The 22654-nt window shown below is 58.6% G+C and overlaps 2 protein-coding genes across 2 annotated transcripts; both read right to left on the reverse strand.

Annotated features, from left to right (window-relative positions):
• Window positions 1-434: 434 nt before the first annotated feature.
• On the reverse strand, window positions 435-15654 carry LOC128045013 (laminin subunit beta-2-like). The gene is given in 35 exon segments (XM_052637473.1): window positions 435-568; window positions 843-999; window positions 1202-1375; window positions 1538-1679; window positions 1760-1949; window positions 2723-2861; window positions 2971-3176; window positions 3179-3520; window positions 3689-3852; window positions 4032-4413; window positions 4926-5022; window positions 5587-5807; window positions 5902-6141; window positions 6994-7157; window positions 7234-7465; window positions 7550-7693; window positions 7787-7979; window positions 8680-8800; window positions 9315-9436; window positions 9524-9703; window positions 9853-9999; window positions 10370-10526; window positions 10612-10691; window positions 11227-11339; window positions 11464-11643; window positions 11740-11928; window positions 12011-12131; window positions 12219-12418; window positions 14124-14187; window positions 14256-14444; window positions 14554-14627; window positions 14708-14822; window positions 14980-15161; window positions 15292-15374; window positions 15554-15654. Coding segments are annotated over 35 exon segments (5739 nt in total).
• Window positions 15655-16595: 941 nt separating this feature from the next.
• On the reverse strand, window positions 16596-20395 carry CCDC71 (coiled-coil domain containing 71). Its single transcript, XM_052641433.1, has 2 exons — window positions 20333-20395; window positions 16596-18303 (listed from the first exon to the last, which is right to left on the reverse strand). Exon 2 carries the CDS (start codon window positions 18249-18251, stop codon window positions 16848-16850), a length of 1404 nt encoding a protein of 467 aa, XP_052497393.1. The 5' UTR covers window positions 18252-18303; window positions 20333-20395; the 3' UTR covers window positions 16596-16847.
• Window positions 20396-22654: the final 2259 nt, after the last annotated feature.

The raw sequence follows: 22654 nt of genomic DNA on the forward strand, positions 1-22654 counted from the left end.
GGCCCTGTCCGGACGACTTTGAGCTTGCTACATCCGCGCCTACTGTCTGGAGCCAGGTGGAGAGTACCCTGGAGCGGCAGGCCCAGGGAAAAAAGCTGGGGTTCTTTAGGGGAAACATCAAGGTTCAGCAGTTATCTGGAGTGGGGTCACCAGACACCAGGGGGGTCACGTGGTCAATCTGAGGGGCTCAGGGATACTAGAGGGCACTCAGAATTATGGATCACTCAGAGATAAGGCTCTATCAGGATCTCGGGGGGCACTAGATGGCCTCAGGGAGTTGTACGTGACCCTTCCTATTTGTCAAGGTCAGAGGACCACTAAACAACATGCTGTCACATGGATCACTCCGGGTCAGCAGGCACTCTGGTGTTTCTGGGCTCTCAAGGTCAGGGGATTCCTGGGTCACTGTGGGCTCACTCGGAGTCAGACCGAAGTCAGCAGGTGGCATATGCCCTGGCCCACAGCCGCATGTGGCCCAGTAGCTCTGCTGCCCGCTGCTCGAGGGCCCACAAGGTGGCCACTTTCTTGCCCAGTGCCTCCTCGTTCTGAGCCAGGCGGCGTTCCAACCCTGGGGATTAAGGTCATCTGAGCCAGGCTCTGACCTCTGGCCCTAATCTCTGACCCTGGTCCTCATCTCCATCAAGACCCTGACTCTGATCCCAGCCCTAAATAAGCTCTAACACTAATCAACATTTGACCCCTCTGTTCTGGACTTTGACCCCAGCCTGATCCTCATATGAATATGGAGCCAACCTGGATCCAGCCCTGACCCTCCTACACCATCCCTCCAACTCTGACCCTGACCACCCCCCATACCCACCCACCATGGCCCAGCCACATACCCTCCAGTCTTCTCCAGCTGTTCTGTACCAGCGTTAGCAGCTCTCGGGCCTCAGCTCGCGCCCGGTGTGCCCGCTCTCCTGCATCCTGCACCGTGGCCACAAGGCTCTCCGAGCCCTCCTGCAACTCCATCACACCCAGCTGGGCCACCTGCAGTTCCTAGGGCAGGGCTGGCTCTGAAAGCCCACCCCCCTGGACCCTACAATCCCAAACACACTGGCCCCTGAAGTTCCCGGGGGGAAGGGGGGCTTTAGAACTGAGACCCTGCCTCAGCCCAGTGTAGCCCAGTCCCACCTAAACTCTGATTCATGCTACTACACAGGGGTCCCTGAGACCCTCAAGCCCACTTTTCCCATCTTACCTGGCCCAGGCTCCCGGCCACGCCCAGGGCATGCGTGGCTTGCTCTTCTGCCTCCCGGGCCTGCCGCTGAGTCAGGGCCAAACAGGTCCTGAGAGCTGCAGGTCCACCGGACAGATATCCCAGCACTGGCGTCACATCCCCTGCCAGTGCAACCTGGGCCAGGTGGCTGGCCACCTGGGGCGGAGATCGGGATCACAAAGAGGTCACAGCAGGGCAGGGTACTTAGCCTTGTGTTATCAGAATAGGTCAAGGATCTCAGGGGAAGAATAGAGATAGCAGCCTCTGAACAAGAGGTAAGAGGGAGCTGAAGGGAATGGGGGGCAGAGCGCGGATCACCTCCTGTACACTGGCCTCCAGACCCCGAAGTCTCTGTTTCACCACCTGCAGCCCTTGCTCTGCAGCCCTTGCATGAGTTCCCGCCTCAGCCAGCACTCCCTCCAAATCCAACGCTTGGTGCAGAGCCCTGGCTGTACCCGCCCTGAAGGATGTAGGCAATCAGTCCGGCATTCCCTTCCTCCCCACCCTCTGACCTCTACAACCAGCCTCCTGGCCCTTCACCTGGTCTGCTGTGCCTGATGGAGGACACCTTCAGCTTTGGGCAGCTCCTGACCCACGGCATCTGGTGCAGGGAGGGCACCCTGGATCTGATCCAGCCGGAAGGCAAGGCCCGCTGCCCCATCTTGGGGAACGGGCACCACCAGCCCACGCCATGCCACCAGCTCTACGCTCACAGCATCCGCACCTTCAGCTGTGGGGATGGAGGTTGGGATCCTGGATGTGAACTCTGATCCTTGACTTAACGAGCCTTGACCCTAACCTCTCACTGCCTCTGATATGACTAGAGGCTGTGTGCATGCTCAGTCATGTCCAACTCTTTGTGACCCCATGGACTGGAGCCCACCAGGCTCCTCTGTCCATGGGACTCTCCAGGCAAGAATACTGGAATGGATTGCCATTTCCTCCTCCAGGGGATCTTCCCGACCCAGGGACTGAACCCATGTCTCCTGCACTGGCAGGTGAATTCTATACCACTGAGCCATCTGGGAAGCTCATGCTAGAGGCTTCCAAGAGCAACTTGTTACACTTTCAGGTATATTAAGCACTTGTTAAATGATGTGTGTGTGTGTGTTCAGTCACTCAGTCATGTCCAACTCTTTGTGATCCCTATGGACTGCAGCCCACCAGGCTCCTCTGTCCATGGGATTCCCCAGGCAAGAATACTGGAGTGGGTTGCCATTTCCTCCTCCAGTTGTTAAATAATAGGTAGGCGGATATCAGTCATGATGGTAATTACTCATACCGTGGAAACAAACGTTTCAAATTTGACAAACGTTACAAATCAAGTCCTCCTGACCCCTAGGTCTAGCCTGTTCAACGTTCGCTAGCACACTAATGCTCCCCCTGGACCCCTGGTCAGCCCTGACAAGTCTCCCTCATTCTAGGAGTACCCTAGCAGGGTCCTGGAGACCCACCTGCCCCTGCCCTCAGCAGTGAACAGACATATAACAAGCAGACATGTACCCAAGAGGAAATGCTGGATGGCCTGCACAGTTGCCCGCACACGAGACACGGTGGCCACGCCCCAGGGCCCCCTTGCACGCCGCCACGCCTCCCAGGCCTGGGTTCCTGTGGAGCTTGCCGTGGCCTGGGTCTGCCGTAGCTGGTAGGGGTGGGCCATATGTGGAATGTGTCTCTTGTGAGCCCATGGCCAAGCCTTCATACCCTGTGACTCCCCCAGGCCCCCCTCCACAGACCCCACGGCTCTGTACCAGATGCTGGCACTGCTCCAAGGTGATGACTGCTATGTCCAGGCTACGGGAGGAGTTACGGGAGGCAATGAGAGCCCACTGGGAGGTAAGCAGGGTCCCAGGGTAAGAGGGAACACCCGAGGGCACAGGAACACGGGCCAGCCCAGGTCCCCGACCCCTGCATCCCTGCCAACAAGATTGGGGTCCCAGTGAGGAATTTGTGTCTGGATCTTGAACGGCCCTACATTCAGTTTAGTCCCAGGAGAGTCCTCTCCTTGGCAAAACATCCCCCAGTGACCCATATTTCCACCCACCACTCCAGCTTTGTCTACCAGTGCCCGAAGCCGAGGGCTCAACCTCTGGACCCTGTCGACCAGCCCCTTCAATTTCAGCCGCAACACAGCTGGCCCTCTGGGCCGGCCCGTTGCCCACAGTAGCTGCTCTGTCCACTGCCGGGCTTCCTGGGCCTGTCCCAGGAGGCTGTCTGGTCCTCCAAGTGTGGCCATGACCTGGACTGTACGCAGGGCCTCTTGAGAAAGCAGGGCAGCTGAGGAGACCTGGGCCTTGGCATCTGTAGGGGATGGGAACGACAAAGGGGTGGCTCGGGGCTCCACTGGCTGAGGTGGGGTCCGTCACCCTCCTTGGGCCCCCCAGATACATAAGCAAAGGCACCCATTCCCTTCCTCCTGGCCCAGCCTTGCCCCGACCCTCACCTGTGGCCCATCTACCTTGGCCTTACCTTGGGCTCCCGTGGCCTTCGTGGGCCGGGCCAGGCCCTTGACACAGTCTAACTCCCGGGATAATTCTTCCAGATGTTCACACTGTCCCCTAACCCATGACTCTCTCTCTGCCACAACCTCGGCTGTGACCCACAGTGTCTGGGCCAATGTGGTTCTTTCTGTCCTGCGGGAAGATGGACTATCAGCCTGGCCAGAGATGCCCTTTTCCCCCTGTCTCCTCACTCCAGAGGATTCACCTCACTCCCGAACCCAGGACTCAGATAGCCAGGCAGAGACCGTCTGAGTCCCTGACCCTGGGAGGCCAGCTGGAGCCCTCCTCCCTAATGACCCCAGACCCCTTGCCTGAGTCCAGTGATCCACTCTGTAAGTTGTCGCAGGGGCCCTCTGGTGGGGGAAGGCGATTCCAGGAGTGTTTGGGCCTGCTGGAGTTTACCCTCCAGAGCCTGCAGCTGTCCTCCCCGGCGCCCAGCACCCCAGCCAGGCATGCCCTGGCGCAGGGCGGCCACCTCATGGGCCACGGTGTCCAGATGCAGCTGGAGGGGAGCCAGGTGTTGGTCCCAGGAGGCGAAGCAGGGAGGGCAGGACGTGCAGTGTGGGAAGCCGCCTATGGAGCCACGGGCACACGCCTGGCACCTCGGCCCTGAGATGCCCTCTCGGCAGCGGCAGGTGCCTGTGTGTGGGTCACAGCTGGGCGAGATGGAGCCCTGGGGGTCACAGGCACAGGCTGTGCCGAGAGACAGGGTCAGGGCAGGGAGCAGGTGGCGCTCACCCCAGCCCCACTCCTACCAAGCCTGGAAGAGGAGAATCGCCCTGCGTGAGCGTGGCGGTCTCTCCTAAGCCGCTGCTCGGACAGCCAGGTGTATTGGCATCTACCAAGGCCAGAGGGGCCATCCCGAGTGGCCGCCTTTGGGCAGGAAGACAGCCTGGGGCTCCAGGGGCTCTGCAGCCCAGGCTGGGGTCAGCTCGGGTCAAGACTGGCAGGTGGGGTCAGGAGAGAACCACCCAGCATGTCTGCTCCACAGACCCACCTGACATGGCCTTGCCTACACTCTTCCCCTGTAACAGTTTTCACGACTATTACTTTAAGTTTTGGAGGAAACAGCCATGAACATGTTGTGCATTCCCTCAGGTCAAGCCCAGGGTTCCCCTGCTCCCGCCACCCCACTCCAAGGGCCCTGCCAAGACGGCCTCACCCCTGGCGGTGGTAAGGCATGTGAACCAGCGCGCCCCACTCACCTCTGCACTCCCGCTCCGGGTCACCCCAGTACCCATCCCGACACCGGGAGCACGTGCGGCCCCCAAATCCTGCCCGGCAGGGGCACTGACCTGTGACCTGAGGGAAAAGAGTGTGGCCAGGCAGTGAAACAACAAGGGAGGGAGAAGGGCAAGAGGGCCCAGAGCAGCACACTGGTGCCGCCCCTCAGCCCTGTCCCAGCCTGGCAGTACCCACACTTGTGCTTGGCGGCAGGCTCCTCCTCTCCTTCTGCCTCTGGTCTGTGCCCCAGGCCGGCCCCCACTTTCCCACCGTCCCCCAGCGGGCCCTCTGGGTTCTCATCTCCTGACAGGCCCCTGTGTGTCCTGAGTCGAGCGCCCCGCCGTCTCCATGCCCTCTGACTCCCTGACTCCCACCCTGTCCGCACCAGGGACCCGAGAGCACACTTCAGACCTCGTCTCCTTCAGGCACCAAACGAATGGGGTTGGACCCGTGTGGTCTCAGGTTTGCTCACAGCTCACGTCACATGAGAGCACAGATACACAGCTGTTCATAGCCCTGCACACCTCTGCTGGCGGTCACATTAACACTCGCACCGGCCCTAAGTCACACCGTTTCACAGGCACAGACATGCACTCACACCCAGCCATGGCTACGTGCTACGCGCAACACGGGCTGACTCACTGGGTGACACCCTGGCTGCAAAGTGTGTCGGGCGTGGCAGCTGCAGGGCTCACAGCCCCGGGGCCCCCCGAGGTTCCAGAAGAGGGGGGCACAGCGGCTACAGTCCCGCCCCAGTGTGTGGGGGCGGCAAGGGCACTGCCCGCTGACCGGGTCACAGAAGCAGGCTTCAGCCTCAGGTGGGCACCTCACAGGGCTGGTGCCCCGGGGGTCACAGCTGCAGCCTGGGGACAGGAAGGGCTTGACAGGGGCTGAGGAACGCGAATCCACCCCTCCCCCACCTGGGGACGCCCTCATCCACCCCACCCACACACTCACGCCGGCAGCCCCCTGGGCGCAGGGCACTGCCGTAGAAGCCAGGCCGGCAGTGGGCACACCCAGCACCGTGGCTGTGGTGCAGACAGCGCTGGCAATGTCCACTGTGGGGGTCGCAGGCAGCTGGGTCACGGGGATCAATGTTGTTGTTGCACTGGCAGGGCCGGCAGGGACTCCTTCTGGGGTCATCTCCAGGCCAGGGGTGCCCGAAGTAGCCGGGGGAGCAGCGGTCACAGAGGGGGCCTGGAGTGGATCGAAGTGAGAGGTGGGTATTTTAGGCATCTTCCTATACCTTCAGGGCCTCTGAGTCCCACTTAACCAGCCAAAAAGTCTGCCATCCAGCCAGGAGGGCAGAGGATAGGACAGACATCTGTACGGGATGGGAACGACAAAGGGGTGGCTCGGGGCTCCACTGGCTGAGGTGGGGTCCGTCAGCCTCCTGGCCCCCCAGATACACACAAGCAAAGGCACCTATTCCCTTCCTCCTGGCCCAGCCTTGCCCCACCCTCACCTGTGGCCCATCTACCTTGGCCTTACCTTGGGCTCCCGTGGCCTTCGTGGGCCGGGCCAGGCCCTTGACACAGTCTAACTCCCGGGATAATTCTTCCAGACGTTCACACTGTCCCCTAACCCATGACTCTCTCTCTGCCACAACCTGGGCTGTGACCCACAGTGTGACCTGGGGTAGATGCCAATCTTGTGGCCCATCTTCTTGGCCTACAAGTTTCACGCCTCTAATTCATTAAGAATGGGAACTCCCGGGACTTCCCAGGTGGTCCAATGGTAAAGGATTCACCTTCCAATGCAGGGCACGTGGGTTCAATCCCTGATCTGGGAACTAAGATTCTATATGTCCCAAGGCAATTAAGCTCACGGGCCACAACTAGAAAAGCCTTCACTGCACCTACTGAGCCTGTGCATCACGACAAAGACCAAGCACAGCCAGAAAAGAAGAATGGGAACTCCTTGAAGAGAGGAGCCCAGCCTGTAGCTCAAACACACAGGTGGCACTGGCAGAGATTTGCTCTGTGGATCTAACAGGACTGTGAACAAGTGAGCGGGGCTGTGGGTTGGTCACTGCCAACCGTGCCTCACCTGCATAGCCGGGGGCACAGAGGCACAGGACACGTCCACTGGTGCTGTCCATATGGCAGGAGGTCCCATGATAGAGGCCTGAGCCAGGGTGCCCAGGACAGGGGCAGGGCTGGCACCGCTGGCCTGAGCCCAGGGTGGGGTCTCCATAGTAGCCGTCCAAGCACCTGGGGGCAGTGGCACATGGAGCGGGGCCTAGCCCCTCATCCTGACCCCTCCCCAACCCTTCCAGTGCAGCCTCACCTCTCACAGTGCCGGCCCGTGGTGGCTCCGCGGCAGTCCTGGCAGACGCCTGTGAGTGGGTGGCACGACTCGGCATGTCCATTGCAGGCACAGGGCTGGCAGCGTGGGAAGCCCCACCGGCCAGAGAGGCAGCGGTCACAGCGGCGACCAGCGCGGCCTGCCCGACACGTGCACTGCCCGCTTGTAGGGTTACAGATGGCACTGGCAGCCCCCTCAGGGTGGCAGCGGCAGTCTGGGAAGTGACAAGGCGATCAAGCCACATAGAGAAATGACATGCTGGTCCCAGATCCCACACCCATGGGCCCTGAAGGCTCACCACGGCACCCGGTGGGCCCAAGGCCAAATGTCCCAGGCAGGCAGCGGTCACAGGTACGACCCGTGATGTTAGGGCGGCAGGGGCACTGCCCCCCCAGTGGGGCACACTCGGTGCTCAGTGAACCCTGTAGGTGGCACTCACACGCTGCCAGGAGAGATGGCAAGGTCAGATGAACCCTGCGGGGCCCACTGCAAGCCCCATCCTCCAGTCCCCCTGCAGCCATGGCCACACGCTCACCGAGGCCACCTCCATGGAGCAGGGCTGAGATGCTGCAGGAGAGGCGGGCGCAGGCCTCAGGCATGCTTCGGGGTGGGCTCACCCTCGCTGCCTCCAGGCAGCCTGCCTCGTGGAGTTCCTGTAAGCGGCCCGGGGCCCCAGGGTCCACGGACCTCAGTCCAGGCAACTCTCCAACCTGTGGCAGGAGCACGACCTAGTAGGAGGGTAGAGAGTGGAGGGCAGGGGGCAGTAAGCCCCATGCCACTCACTCACACCTGCGCTGGAACTTCCGTTTGTATACATGTTGGCCTTTACAGCCCCTTCCTGCCGCTTTCCTGTTTCTCTGTTGAGTCTATTTCTCTTTCCTCTCCAATGGCCCCAGGGATTCCCTAGTGGCTGAGACAGCAAAGAATCTGCCTACAATGCAGGAGACTGGGGTTCGATCCCTGGGTCAGGAAGAGCCCCTGGAGTAGGGAACGGCTACCCACTCCAGTATTCTTGCCTGGAGAATTCCATGGGGTCGCAGAGTTGAATATGACTGAAACTCACACAACATCAGTGGCCCCAAACCAATCTAGGCAATGGCACCCTCGCTCCGAATCACTGCAGCAGCCACCCTCTAACAACGTCTTCCCTGCTCCAATCCCTTCCAGGGCTCCCACTTCCCCAGGACAAGCCCCTCCTCTGGCCCACAAGGTGTTGTGCGGCCTGGTGCCTGCCTGGCTCACCTTCGACCCTTGGCACAGGCATTCCCCCCGCCTGGATCCTCCTCCCTCCCTCTCTCCACCTACCTCAGTCCTCTTGGTGCAACTCTAGGCCTCCATGACTCCCTGTCCCTGGACCTGCTGCACCCACACTGTCCTGCTATAATTTGTGTCTCCCCCAGATGCGGTGGGGAGCCCCTAGGATCTCACTGAATCCAGGAGGATTGTGCCTCCCTCGGGTCTCCGTCCCTCCTTGGTCCGCCACAGCCTCAGGGTCACAGAGTAGCGTGTTCCAGGTTCAAAGCAGAACGGTCTGGAAAGAACCACGGCTCTGCAGGGACAGGGGAGAGGAGTAAGGGTGGGCTGAGGAGGTCATGACCATGCAGTCCAGGAACGCTCCGTTTCCACTGTGCAGACACGGGGTCCGGTGTTTCATCATACGAGCAATGAAGAAAGATCAAGGTGGAACTAAACCCTGCCCTGTTTTACATTAGGCCCCTGTTTTGAATGTTCTATGACGTGTTAGCTTCAGTGGCTAACACATCATAGAACATGGTGGCTCAGTGGTAAAGAACCTGCATTGGCAGGCAACGCAGGTTTGACCCCTGGGCTGGGAAGATCTTCTGGAGGAGGGCATAGCAAACCACTCCAGTATTCTTGCCTGGAAAATTCCAAGGACAGAGGAACCTGGCGGGCTACAGTCTATGGGGTTGCAAATGAGTCGGACACGATTTATCAACTGAACATGTAACATGTTGGACGTTTCCCACTTCGTCTGGGTATTGCTGCAAATATGTTGGCTACATAATAGGGTCTTGGTTTAGGGGTCACAGGGTTCAGCCTACCTGTGCACATGGGTCAAGGTCGCCTGGAACAGCTGCTCTGAGGGCAGCGGATGGGCACAGCGAGTACTGCGGGGCTGCGACTGGGCACGGACCCGGACTAATGCCTGCCACACTTCAGGTACCTAGGATCAGGAGCCAGCAGTCAAGGAGCTGCCCCAACCCACCACCTGGCACCACCCACCCACCTGCCTGGCAACCATGCCACTGACCTGGGTCTCATAGCGTAGGACGATGTCATAGTCCAGGGCACGAGGCACTGTGGGTGCCAGCAGAGAAAGGCCAGCTCCGTCCACCACATGTATGAAGTCTGAGCCCCTCCCCAGTACAAAGCCAGCTCCCCGATACAGGGGCGGGGGCTTCCCTGGGGTCTGGATGTGAGACACAGACTCCTAGGCCCAGACCATTCCAGGACCGAGAACATTCAGGATTTAGGTTCCCATTCCTCTAAGATCCCAGTGACCCATAGCCCCAGGGCTTGGGCCCCTCCCTACTAAGACCTAGTGACCTATGACCCAACCCTGCCCCTCGGAGTCCTTACCCTGGGCAGCTGGTGGCTGTACTGGGCTTGCCTGGCACGTTGGAGGGCACAGCGAGGGTCACGCTGTCTCCAAAGTCGGGGCCCGAGCCAACCGGAGGAGGTCCCTGGGGCTGGTGGACAGTAGGGGGGAGCAGGCCAAGGGGCTCCCTGGGGGCAAGTCAAATGTCAGTGTCCTCCCATACTGTCCTGGCTGGGGATTTTATTTTATTTTTTTTGGCCACAGCTTGCAACTTGTGGAATCTTACTTCCCCAAGCAGGGATTGAACCCACAACCCTCAGCAGTGAGACCTCAAAGTTCTAACCACTGGGCCACCAGGGAAAACCTGTTGTGGGAATATGGACTCTGTTCAAGTCACCAAACTTCCAACCATGCTGATTCCACCCCTACCTGGACCTGCCTCACTTTCCTAACCCTGTCTGGCCTCTTCTTCCAGCTAGCTCTCTCTGGACATGCTCTCCCTGCCCTTAGCCCCAAGGTGTGAGCCTTGATTCCCTCCTGCCCCTGCTGGACACTCACAGGCAGCCGTGGGTCAGCAGGCCGGAGGCTGTGGCCATGCTCTGCTTCGGCAGTGGCCTGGTCGAGGGTGGCGCAGAAGTACCCAGACTGGAGTTCCTGGCAGCGGCGGCCGTGCAGGTGGGGGCGGCAGAGGCAGAGGCCCTGCCCTGCAGAACACCTGGGCCAGGGTGGGGATGGGGATGGGACCCAGTCGACTCCCAACTCTTCCCACTGGACCCAGACCCCCAGGCCCTGCCCTGTACCTGTTGCTGTAGGCACCCCCAAAGTCACAGTCACAGGGCCGACAGCCTAGGGAGTCACCGCTCAGACCCCAGAACTCAGGCTGTAAGAGAGGAAGGAGAGGAAGACGTGGGCAAGGAGAGGACCGTCAGGAGCTCGGGGCTGGAAGTATACGGGGACCAATTGTAGGAAGAAGCCGGAGCGGGGGAGCTCAGGGCTTGAATGCTCTTCTGTGTCCATCTGGGAAGGCTAGAGGGGCCCTTGGTGGACTCCTGCACGGCTCCACAGAGGGGAGGTACGAGGCAAGAGGATGAGGACACAACCAGGAGTAAAATAAAAGTTAAAGGACTTGTAATGTTCAGGGAGAGACAAGAAGGGGATGCTCCGAGTGCCCCTTCAACCACTTTTACTGTGAAACACCTTTAAACTCAGCGCACCATACTTCTGCTACTCCGTCTAACTGCTTTTCCTTATTCTGTTCCCAAAGCTCCCCCGTGCTGGCTCAGCTAGCCAAGGCGGCTAGCTTCAAGGCTCAGTCTGCAGTCACGCTTGTTACAGCCTGGTACTTGTCAGCGTCTAGAAGCTCAGCACCCCAATTCAAGGTCAGACCAGAAGGAGGGGAGGGGGTCAAGCCTCACCAGACAGCGGCTGCAGTCCCGTCCAGAGACCAAGCGTTTGCAGTGACAGGCACCGCTGGATGGATCACAGGCATGAGTGCCGGGGCCCCGGCCCCGGGCGTCGCACCTGCAGGCTAGGGCACACGGCTGTCAGGGTGCTACGAGACTGCTGCGGGGGCCGGGGGGCTATTAGGGCAGTAACTGGGGACACAGCAAGGAGGACCTGGGGATGGGGGGGTCACACTGAGGGTCACTCACGCCGGCAGCCTTCTGACTGGGTGAGGCTCAGGCCATAGTGACCTGGCCGGCAGGAGTCGCAGCGCTGGCCCCAGACGTGAACTTTGCAGCGACACTGCCCAGAGAGGAGGCCCCGGGTGGCGTCTGTGTAGGCATCACACAAACCCCCTTCCAGGGCACCCACAGGGTCGCAGTCACAGGCTGGATCAGGGGTCAGACGTGGGGACAGTCAGGTCAGAGGTCATGTGAAGTTTTAGGATCAGGGTCACAACTGGGATCGGGGATTGGAGGGCTCACGTTTGCAGGAGTGAAGGGAGCGGGGGTCCTCCAGGGGGTCCCGGTGGAAGAAGGGCTGGCAGAGCTCACAGTGTCGCCCGGCTGTGTTGTGTTGACATGCATCGCACACACCTCCACTCACGTTGCCAGATGCAAGATACAGGGCCATGTCAAAGTGACAACTGCGGGCGTGCCCGTGGCACTCGCATTCTGGAGCCGGGCAAAGAAGGTGGGTATGGAGTGGGCTGACCCATGGCAGGTGTGGCCAGACAGAGCAGGCCATGGCACCTACCCTGGCAGGCGTGGGGGTACCCAGGCTCTGCTGCCTGCCACGGGCGGTCCTGGTACAGGCCCTGGCAGCGTTCACAGTGGGTACCAGCGGTGCGGTGGCGGCAGACACAATGGCCATGCACCTGACAGGGATGAGGGCAAGAGGAGTCGGCCCTGGTTCCCCGGCTCACCCTCCCACCAGCCACTGGTGCCCCTCCGGGAGCACTCACCGTGCCTTCCACGCTGGGTGGGGACCCGGGTGCGGGCCTGCACTCAGAGGCATGGCCGTGGCACAGGCAGCTGCCTCCTATCACTAGCTCATAGAGAGCGTAGTAGTAGAAGGGGTGGCCCTTGAGGCCCCCCAGGGGCCTGTCACCCAGTGTGTGCAGTTTGGAGAAGTTCACACGGAGGTTGGTCACACGCAGGAGTTCTGGAGACACATGGAGAGCCCTCAGGTGCATAGGGGCTGTGATCCCTCTATGCCCAAGATGGAGGAGGAATTGGGGGGGATTTCTCCCCTCTCTACATCACTGAAGCCACCTCCTCCAGCACCTGCACTGTGCGATTCTCCCACCCTAACCCCCTGAGTATACCATTTTAGGATGACCACAGCCCAGTGGCGATTATCCCACCTCTGCACTGTGTCAGACCTGCTATCACCCCGGGGCTGAGACAGGCACACCTCACTGCTCCCTGGACACCCCTTTCCAGTATCGCTAGATACGGGAAACCTGCTTCCCCAGTGCAGTAAAGGACCCCACTCCCCAGCCCATCACTAGACTCAGAGATCAGCTCATCACCCAGCCAAACCATGTGAGGTATGTGTACTTATTGACTGCCCATCTCATTAGTTATGTGAGCTCCAAGACAGTTACCCTGTCTATCTGCTCCACTGAGCACTGCCCAGAAGATGCCAGGCCCACCCTGGGGCTCCACGGGTCCACAGCCCCCTTTCTCTACACAGCTTAACTCAGTTACCAAGCCAAGGCCACCTCCTGTATCTCTTTGTCAGAGGTCCCTTTTCTTCTGATCAGAGGAGCACACCTCTAGGCCTTAGAAGGGTGAAAGGTGTGTGTGTGCACATGCACACCTAGTAGTGGTAATAATCTAAGGAAGTCAGGCGGGTGGAGATCGTAGAACATAGAGAAAAAGCTACTTTAGGGTTTGTCGTCCTGTTCTGGCCCTCTCCTGGCCTGGTTCTGGGCTGCCCTGCTGGGTTATGTTATGTTTCTCTTGTCCTTTAACAAGATTTATTTTACAAGGAAGAGGTCACACCCAGAGACGCGCTGGCGCCACCTGGTGGCAGCTTCCGGAATGCAGTAAACTAAGGCAGAGTGGTGTTGGAGAAGACTCTTGAGAGTCCCTTGGACTCCAAGGAGATCCAACCAATCCATTCTGAACGAGATCAGCCCTGGGATTTCTTTGGAAGGAATGATGCTAAAGCTGAAACTCCAGTACTTTGGCCACCTCACATGAAGAGTTGACTCATTGGAAAAGACTCTGATGCTGGGAGGGATTGGGGGCAGGAGGAGAAGGGGACAACAGAGGATGAGATGGCTGGATGGCATCACTGACTCGATGGACATGAGTCTGAGTGAACTCCGGGAGCTGGTGATGGACAGGGAGGCCTGGCGTGCTGCGATTCATGGGGTCCCAAAGAGTCGGACACGACTGAACTGAACTGAACTGTTCGAACTGAAGGCGGGGTGGGAGGGCAGACAGTGGACCATGAAGGGGCTGTGATGGGGAACAGGGACAGTGGCTCACAAAACAGACAGTTTATGGGGTACAGTGTGATACGAGTAGAGGTGGGGGATAAAGATTGGTCTGGCAGGGCCAGGAGTGATGGGGACCTCAGTGACGGGGCAGAAACATAAGCTGCTAGCATGCTGGCCCCTGTGCGCTGGGCGCGGGTATGGGAAGCAGTATCGGGACATGGACAGGGAGCCACAGCAGGGACCCCAGTAGCGACCAGCACGCGGCAGGGCTGGGAAACAATCGCTGGGGTGCTGAGCTGGTTTGCCTGCCGCTCTGCCCCACTAGTGCACAAACTTAGGCAGGATCTCTCCTCCCACAGGCAGGTTTCTGGTTTTCCTGACACACAAGGAATCCAGGACTGACCGTGGGATAGTTACCCTGAATCTCCATGTTGGTTGTGTTCTCCGCCAGAAAGGCTGGGTCCAGAACTTGGAAAATTACCTGGGAAGAAGCAAGCCTGAGCCTCTGGCTTCATGCCAGGGCCCCACCCTCCTTCCTCTGGGCCTGACCTCTCCCTCGGTGGCAGGCTCGATGTCTGAGTAACGCTGGTCACAGACGAGGTCACTGACTCTGCGGCCAGGGCCAGGAGGGATCCCAGGAAAGAGGCCTGAGCAGTTGTGGGCGAAGTAGCGGAACACATGCCAGGAGTGCCCATGGTCCACTGAGCGCTCAAGGAGCAGAGCTGCTGGGCGGAATGTCTGGGGGCAAGAGGGGGTCCTTAGGTCACCAGGGGCACCCATCAGTGGTGGCCATCGGGTCAGGGTTAGGAGGCAGAGAATAAGCCTTCAGGGAGGGGCACTGGGTCACCTTGAAAGTCATGATGAGGTGGGTAAAGTAAAAGGCACCTTCTAAGTCCAATTGGATGCTGACATTCTCAACACCTGTAACCACAAGGGCTGCTCAGTGGCCAGGCCTTGACCCGAGCCCAGACCTGCACACAGGGGCACACGAGGACCCTCACCACTCTCTGCCTGCCACCAGGTCTTTTTGCCATCAGGGTCACTCCGGGAGACCACATTCTCAATGCCATGGCTTTTCCCGTCCCGAGAGTCACAAAAGCAGCAATTCTGAGAGTCCTGGAGAAGCACCCGAGGAGTTACTCGGCAGAAAGTACATGGTTGGCCCCCACCCTCCTCCAGAACTTCACAGCAATGAACTGAACTTCCGCAGGAGCTGAACTTGCCCAAGAAAACCCAAAGATACCACCTCCAGAGGCCATATCCTTCTCCCTACCTGTAGTTTAGCGACAACACAGTAGAGTTCAGGGCCATGGAGGCCACAGGTGGATGAGGTTCGAAGGCTCTGGCCACGGCCAATAACCAGATTGCCAGTAGGTGGGTGGCAGTTGCCACCTGAGCAACCAGGCAGAGGCATCATGTCTGGTACCTCCTGGGCACTTGTTCTGGGAGCCGGGACTAGGAGGGGGCAGGGTCTGAGTAGAGATCCTAGGGGTACCCTCCCCCCACCTCACACCATCCCCCAGGAAGGCCTGGTGATTTCTCCTCCCCCTCCAAAAGGCTCTCAGAGAAAAAGACCATCTCTCACCCATGGGTAGCAGCAGCAACAGGGCTAAGAGAAGGGGGCCTAGCCCGGCTGGGGCTCCTGGGCGGTGGGAGCCAGCATCAGGCCTGAGAAAGAGGACGCAGTGTGGGCCCCTAGCTGGGCCTTCCCGAGGATCTGAGTGCGGCCCTCAGTCCCGTCCCCATACTCACATGGTAGCTGAACGCAAGGCTATCAGAGGCAGGGAGCATGCGGGGTGGGGCCACAGCGCAGCTGGGAGCAGGGAGGTCCCCAGAGCCGGAGAAACCAAGGGAGGCCGACCGTGGCTGGGGACAGGGTATTAATGGCGGCCACCAGATGCAGATGGAAGGTAGGGAGGGCGAGAGACACACAGAGCTTCTCCGCCATCCAACGCAGCTGGCGCTAGGTTCAGACTAACCCGCACGGGCAGAAAAGACCTGATTCTCATTCAAATGAGCTTCCACCCCAGCCCTCAAAGGCTGTTCTCCAGGAGCCTCTGGGGAATGTGTCCCCCTCCCCAACAGCCCCAGACGCTGCCTTTCAGGCTGGGCAGCCAGTGAAGGGTTGGCAGATGGGCAGGGAGCTAGTTTTGTCCAGGGCCCAGGGCCCTGCCCCCTCTCCAAAGCAGACAGAACCGATAATGTCTAAAATGCACAAGCCCCTGTTGGAAAACGTGCTGAGGCTGGACCTGGAAACGGAGCACTTGGAACCCAGGCAGAGTGCATGCAGAGGCAGTGTGCAAACTCTCCAGGCTCAGCAATCGCAGCACTCCACCCACCCGAGTGTCCTGGTCAGTGAGGAGACTCTGTGGCCCGACAACCCAAAGCCACCCTGACCTCTGACTCAACCCCCAACCCCTTGCCACCAACTGGGGAAATTCAAGCTAGACCCTTTCCTGGAGGAGCAGAACAGAGAACAGGCAGAAGTACTTCAGCCAATTTGGGCCTGGCCTTGCCCCTGCCCCAGACAAGCCCTGACAAGGCCCCAAGGTTTCAGCCACAGTAGATGAGGCCAGCTGTCTGCACCGCCCCTTCCCTGGCTTAAAAACCTGCGGCTGCAAGCTGCCCCATGGAGTCACCTGCTGTCCTCCTCCAAGGGACCTATCTGGGTAAAACACCAGAGCAACCCCAAGGGGAGGTGTCCCACTTGAGTGGCTCGGTTGCCCCGCTTTCACTCACACCCATGACATTCCCCAGGCTACCAGGCTCCTCTCTGGCATCCTTGTCCCTGGGGCTACCTTTCCTATCTGCTCAAGCTGGCCTCCCAGCAGTCACATATGCAAAAAAAGACCACAAAGGGCAGGCAGGGAGACTGGAAGGTGGAAAGGTATAAAACGTGATAGGTGGACAGTAGACATACAACTTGAAGAAAAAGTCACAGTGCGCTGCGCCATGAGACCACCCCTCCCGTCCGCCCGTCCGCCCCACCTCCTCCAGTCTCTGCAAGGAGGTCAGTGGCCCTTAGGGTCCTGGAGAGGCACCCGGAGTCCTCGGGCTTGTGGAATCCATGTGCATTGCACAGTGTCGCTGGCCACACACACAACAGGGCTTGGTTTCCCTAAAAGTCACTGTGTCAAGGAGTCAGGGTGCTGAGTGTGGTGGCAACGGCTGCAGTCGTATTACGGGGGAAAGGTTCACGCGGAGGACCCGCTGAGCCTGCTGCCGCACCTCGTCGTCTGAAGCCAGTCTGTCCACCTTGATGGCCCTGAACTTCAGCAGCCTTGCCGTTCCAGGTCCGAGCTGCACCTTAGGGGGTCGGGGCCCAAGCCGTGTTCTCTTCCGGGGAGGAAGGTCCTTTGCTTCCTCGGCCCTTTTCCTCTTCTGCCCCACAGTCTCAGGGCAGCTTTTCCGGCTCCTCCTTGCAGTCCTGCCCTGAGCAGACCCTTTAGGCCTGCCCCTGCCCCTGGGCTGGGTCCGAGCCACCTTTGCCTTGGCTCGGATGGCCTTGGCCCGCACGGCCTTGGCCTTGGCCCTGGTCTGCACTGCTTTGGCCTTGGCCCTGGCCCGCGCTGCTCTGGCCTTGATCCGAGCTGCCTTAGCCTTGGCCCTGGCCTGCACAGCCTTGGCTTTGGCCCGGGCCTGGGTGGCTGTGGCCTGTGTTTGAGCCACCTGGGCCTGGGCACGGGCAGCTTTGGCCTGAGCTGCTTTGGTGCCCAGAGCACCACCATCTTTCATTCGTGGGCCACCAAGAGACCCAGTGATTTTGCAGGTCTTGCCCTGGTGCCCAGAGCCTTGTCGGGGTCCAGACCTGGGGCCTCTTCGAGCCAGACACTTAGGGCCCTTGCTTGTGGCTTTTCTGGGAGCTTTGAGCTGGGCATTCCCCAGCCTCTTCCCTGGACCTTTCCGCACCTTTAGGGGGGAGTCTGCAAGAGACAGCTGCAGTGACTGCGCCTTGGGTTTGGCGCCCAAGCAGGCCACAGGAGTTTTGAGGGGAACTAGGGCCTCAAGGACAACGGAGAGTCGCATGGCAGGGTAAACACCTGGGTAGAGGTGGGTGGGAAAGCCCACCGCCGCACCCTGGGCACGGCCGGCACTTGATTGCTTCAGGGAGCTCAGCAGCAGGTTGGTGGTAGCATGCTTGGCGAGGCCTGGGGTGGTGGACGCTTTGGCCAGCCTGCCAGACAGTGGCATGGGGAGCAGCGTGGCCCGGCCCGCAGGCAGCCGCATGGCAGTTTGGGGAGCACTGGCTGGAGGTGATGTGGCAGCTGGGGTAGGAGCACGAGCCTGAAGTTTTGTCTGGCTTGGGGGGTTGGCTGTGCACGAACTATAGCCATAGACATCACCGCTGCGCAGGATGGTAGGCTGGAAGCCATCATCCCGCAGGCCCTGCAGGAAGGCCACAAGCTGGGCCTCAGTGGCACTGAGATCCTGGCTCATGGGGTTGAAGACAAGCAGCGCTTCCTCCAGGGCCTTCTTCCCCGCCGTGGAGATCCGTGACCAGGAGTGCACAGCTTTCTCCTCCACATGCTGCACCACCACGCTCATGGCATTAGGCACTGCAGGTCTGCCTGGGGATCCACAAATCAGCACCTGGCACCTCCAAGACAAGAGGAAGAGAGTCAAGAAGGGCACCACGATAGGGGCCAGGACAGGTAGACAGGTCAATCAGGGCCAGCATTCATAATAACCACCATGGACACACAGGGGCCTGCTCAGAGTGAGACAAGCACTCCATGGAGCAAAACCTCAAGCTTCTCCACCTACCAAGGTGGAGTGTGTGCTGGGAGGTAGGTGGTGAACTCATATGGGTCAGTTTCTTCAGGATATATGCCCATAATCAGAGCCATCCAACCTACTGCTGGGCCCCTGGAAAGATCTGAGTTTGGCCAAAATCCTAGTACTAAACTCAACACTAGGGATACAGGTAAATACCTCTGTCTGCCGGGAGCCCTGTACAGAAGACAAGATAGAGATACTCTTAAGGTTCTTGGGATGCACACTGGCATACAGCTCAGCTTGCCAACAGGAGGATTCCCGAGAGGAATACCCATGTGGCATGTGAGTGAAGAACATGAAAGGACCACGTGGAGATGGTACAAAAGGGGGAACAGCCAATGCAATGGCTCCGAAGTGAGAAAGAGTAGGGCAAACCTGGTATGACTGGAATCTGTGGTCAGGGCTGGGAGGGTCAGCTGGAAAAACCAGTGAAAGCAGTGCAGTACAAGCTTTGAATGCTGCCTGAATGCCAGCCTAAGGGCCCAGACTTATACCCCAAATTCATGACCATTTCTGGCTTTCTGAGTTCCCAGCCAAGCCAATCAGAGGTACAATTCCTAGCACTAGAGCCATGGAGAGCAATCCCAGAGAAAGAGCCAGCCTCTCCTTCAACAGAAAGGAAAAAGATGATGAGTAGCAGGTACTAATAAATTATCTCTAGACAATCAATGGACTTGAGTTTGAGCAAGCTTCTGAAGATGGTGAAGAACAGGGGAGCCTGGTGTGCTGGACAGGGAAGCCTGGCGTGCTGCAGTCCATGCAATCTCAAAGAGCTGGACACGACTAACTGACTGAACAACTAGACAATCAGGCAGCCTAGGGCCAGGCAGCCACACCAAAGCACAAAGTCTGACAGTGGGAGCCACAGACTCCAAGTAACATGCTTAGTGGGCCCAAGAGAGCTGAGCGGTCCTAATTAAAGCTTAGAAGTACAAAATTCGATACTGCCCATTTGGAGCTACTGGCAAGAATCAAGTTGTCCCAGGCTTCTCTGAAGAAGCTGCAGGCCGTCAATCAGGACTAATAATCTAGCCCAATCCGGCACTGAGGGGTCCCAGAGGCAGCTCCGCAGCTGCTCAGGAGCATTAAAAGATCAGCTGGGATCAGGCAGGTCCCTGGAGCCAGGAGGTGCCTCAGTGCAGCTTCCTCCTCCTCCCTAACAGATAGCAGAAGTTTTCAGAACTCCCTGGAGGAAGTGACCTGGGGCTCTTTGTTTGGAAATATTCTTGGATCCTCAGGTGTCTCAGGCACTTCCCCTCTCCGGAGGCCATTCTCCAAGTACAGTCCTTGCACATGACTTTGGTTCTTTTATTATCCCACCCCCGCCCCCGCCAAGGGCTGTAGTTCCCAGAACAGTGAACTACTGTACAATAAGGATGTTGGGGTAAATTGGGGCTCTTCCGCCCAGGTTGGAAAGGGCCCTTGGGAGGGGTCTTCTGGGCTTTCCAAGAGGCTCCGGAAAACAGAAGCTGCAGCCCGACCCCTGACTTCTCAACTATCCCTGGGACCGGCAGAGGAAACTGACAAATGCGGGACGAGAGCAGCCCTATCCAAGCGGAACGGGGTAGGCAGGATCAGGGCCCTCAGGCTGGGAGTCCGCGTTCCTGGTGCCCAAGCCGAGAGTTGGCGCGGGGGACCTTGGAGGCAGCGAAATGTACTAGCAGGCAGTGGGAGCCCGACCGGGTCTCACAGCCCCAGGGTGGGGTCTCTGGGCACGGGGTGTGGGGGGGGTGTCTCATCCCGGTCGCCGGAGGGCGCTGGTCCCGAAAGAGCCGGCCATCCGGCCCACCGCCCTGCCGCCTCGCGGACGGCCCCTCCGCGGCGTGGCTAGGCCCACGGCCCCAACCTACCGGCGACGCCGCGGGGACCCAGGACGCGCCTCTGCGCCGCCTTCGTTGATCCAACATGGCCGCCTGCTGCGCACCGGAAGTCAAAGCGCTTCCGCTTCCGGGACCTGGCCCGCCCTAATGACCCTTGACCCCCCGAGACCCCGTTTTCCCCAAAGTCTAGGGGCCGGACAAGTAGGAACCAGAGACGACTTCCTGGAGGAGGTAGCAGCAGGGACCGCTCTAAACCTTTGGGAGCCTGTGCAGGAGTGTGAGGGGCAGAGGTGGTTTTAGAAGCCTATGGGCAGTCACAGAGGGTGTCTGTATGCTTCATCTGGGCACTGGTTAATAGCCCTCCTCATTCCCCATAAAATCCCAGGATCCTCTGGCTACTCTACGTTTCTCTGCCTATACAGAGGGGTCTGGGCAACCCTAAAGAGAAAAACACTCCACCCTAGGCCTAGCCTTGTGCCCCTAAGCACCTCAGGGCCTCACCCCTGGTGGTTGGGGGTCTTTTGTGCCTTTAAGCACAGCCAAGATATCCAGCAGGAAATGCAAACTCTCCTGCTCCTCTAGTCAATGCTTCTAGTCCCCTTGTGTTGGTAGAGAGAAGAGAACTGTGGGCTCTCAAAGGCCAGGGTCTCAGAGGGTGCAATCAGGAAGTCCCACCTTAGCACTCTCAGTCCCCAGCAGTGGGTGAGCCCCATTTCTGCCCCATCCATGGTTGAGAATTAACTGTTCATTCTTAGGACCAATTCAGCCTCACCTTCTGCCCAAGTTCTCTTCCACAGCTTCTCCAAAGCCAGCAGTGTTGCCCTCTGTATGCAAGTGGGGCCAGGCCTGTATAAACAGAATCCAATTCCATGAAGAAGCAGAGCCCAGCCTCCAGGGATGGCATGGGCCCAGATGTGTCCCGAAAAGAGGATACATCTCTAGTGATGTCCAGTCTAGAAGTCAATGCAAAATGGAGGACAAAAAAGGGTAGGTCCATCCCCAGTCTGTATCCCTTCCAGACATTAGAACTAGGGGAATGGTATGGCTGAAGGAAAGTGGTCTGAGGTATCTAGTTCTCTGAGGGGAGGCTGATCCTTCTGCCTCTTGGCACCCAATATATCTGGGATGGAACTCTCTGGGATCATTCATGAGGACCAAGTCTGACTTGACCTGGACTCTGGTGGATGCTGACTGGGATCAGATGAGATGAGGCTGAAGAGACCTCAGGGTGATCCCAGGATCCAGCCCTTGCTTTCCACTTGGCATCTTTTAAATATTTATTTGGCTGTGTCAGGTCTTAGTTGTGTCTCAGTTGTGTAGCTGTGTCATGTTTTTGTTGTGGCGCATGGACTCTCTAGTTATGGCACATGGGCTTAGTTGCTCTGAGGCATGTGGGATCTTAGTACCCTGAGCAGTGACTGAACCTGTATTCCTTGCTTTGCAAGGCAGATTCTTAACCTATGGACCACGAGAGAAGTCTCTCCATTTGGCATCTTTTCTAGCCCTGAGTGATGGACCCTAGACCCATATCCACCAAAGCAGAGATCTGGTGAAGATCTAGATGCGAAGGAGGCCAGTGGTCTTGAAGGGATCACCCCAGGAGAGAGTCTATGTGCCAAGGAGGAAAGCTAAGGCTGGGTCTTGGGAGCTGCTTCCTAGGGTGGGAGAGGAAGCAGGGCCTGTAAAAGACTCTGAGAGGCAGGACAAGCAACAGGAGAAAGCCAGGGTCACAAGGGGTGAAGCTTTGAAGATGCCAGCAAAATTTCAGTTAAGAAAAAGATCATAGTGCCCCTCCCCCATTTTTTATGGTGTGCCATGGTGACTTTGGCAAGACCAAGTTTTGAGGAGCAGTGGTAGTAGATGTAAGGTTGGCATTAAGGCAGTGGAACCTGTAAGAGAAGATGACTTCAAGAGTTTAATTGGAAGGAAGGGGACACTGAAGGGACTTCAGGTGCTGGGAGGGAGCTAAAGGTAGGATGCTTTTATGTGCTTAATTGCTGGCCAGGAGAGGGGGAAGAGGCCTGGAAAGGGAATAGTGACAAATGTGAGAGGCTGTGCAGGACAGTGTGAATACTCTAAGGAGGAAGGTACCAGTGGTTTGAGTGAGGAGCATGTTGAGAGAAAGGAGTGGGAGGATGGAAGCCTTCTAGCCAGGATCTGCAACCAGGCTTGGCACCATTTCCCTGCCGGCCCTCTAACTCCATCTGCCAGGCCCTGAAAGGGACTGAAGACTCTCTGGTCATGGAGAAGGCAGGCTAAGGTATTCATGCTCCAGAGCTCCTCTCAGCCCATTTCTGATGGAGGTGTGAGAATCAGTACCTTAGCAACCCTTGCTCTGACTGGAACAGTAAT

The sequence above is a fragment of the Budorcas taxicolor genome, chromosome 1, assembly GCF_023091745.1.
Source record: "Budorcas taxicolor isolate Tak-1 chromosome 1, Takin1.1, whole genome shotgun sequence".
Taxonomy (NCBI): Eukaryota; Metazoa; Chordata; class Mammalia; order Artiodactyla; family Bovidae; genus Budorcas; species Budorcas taxicolor.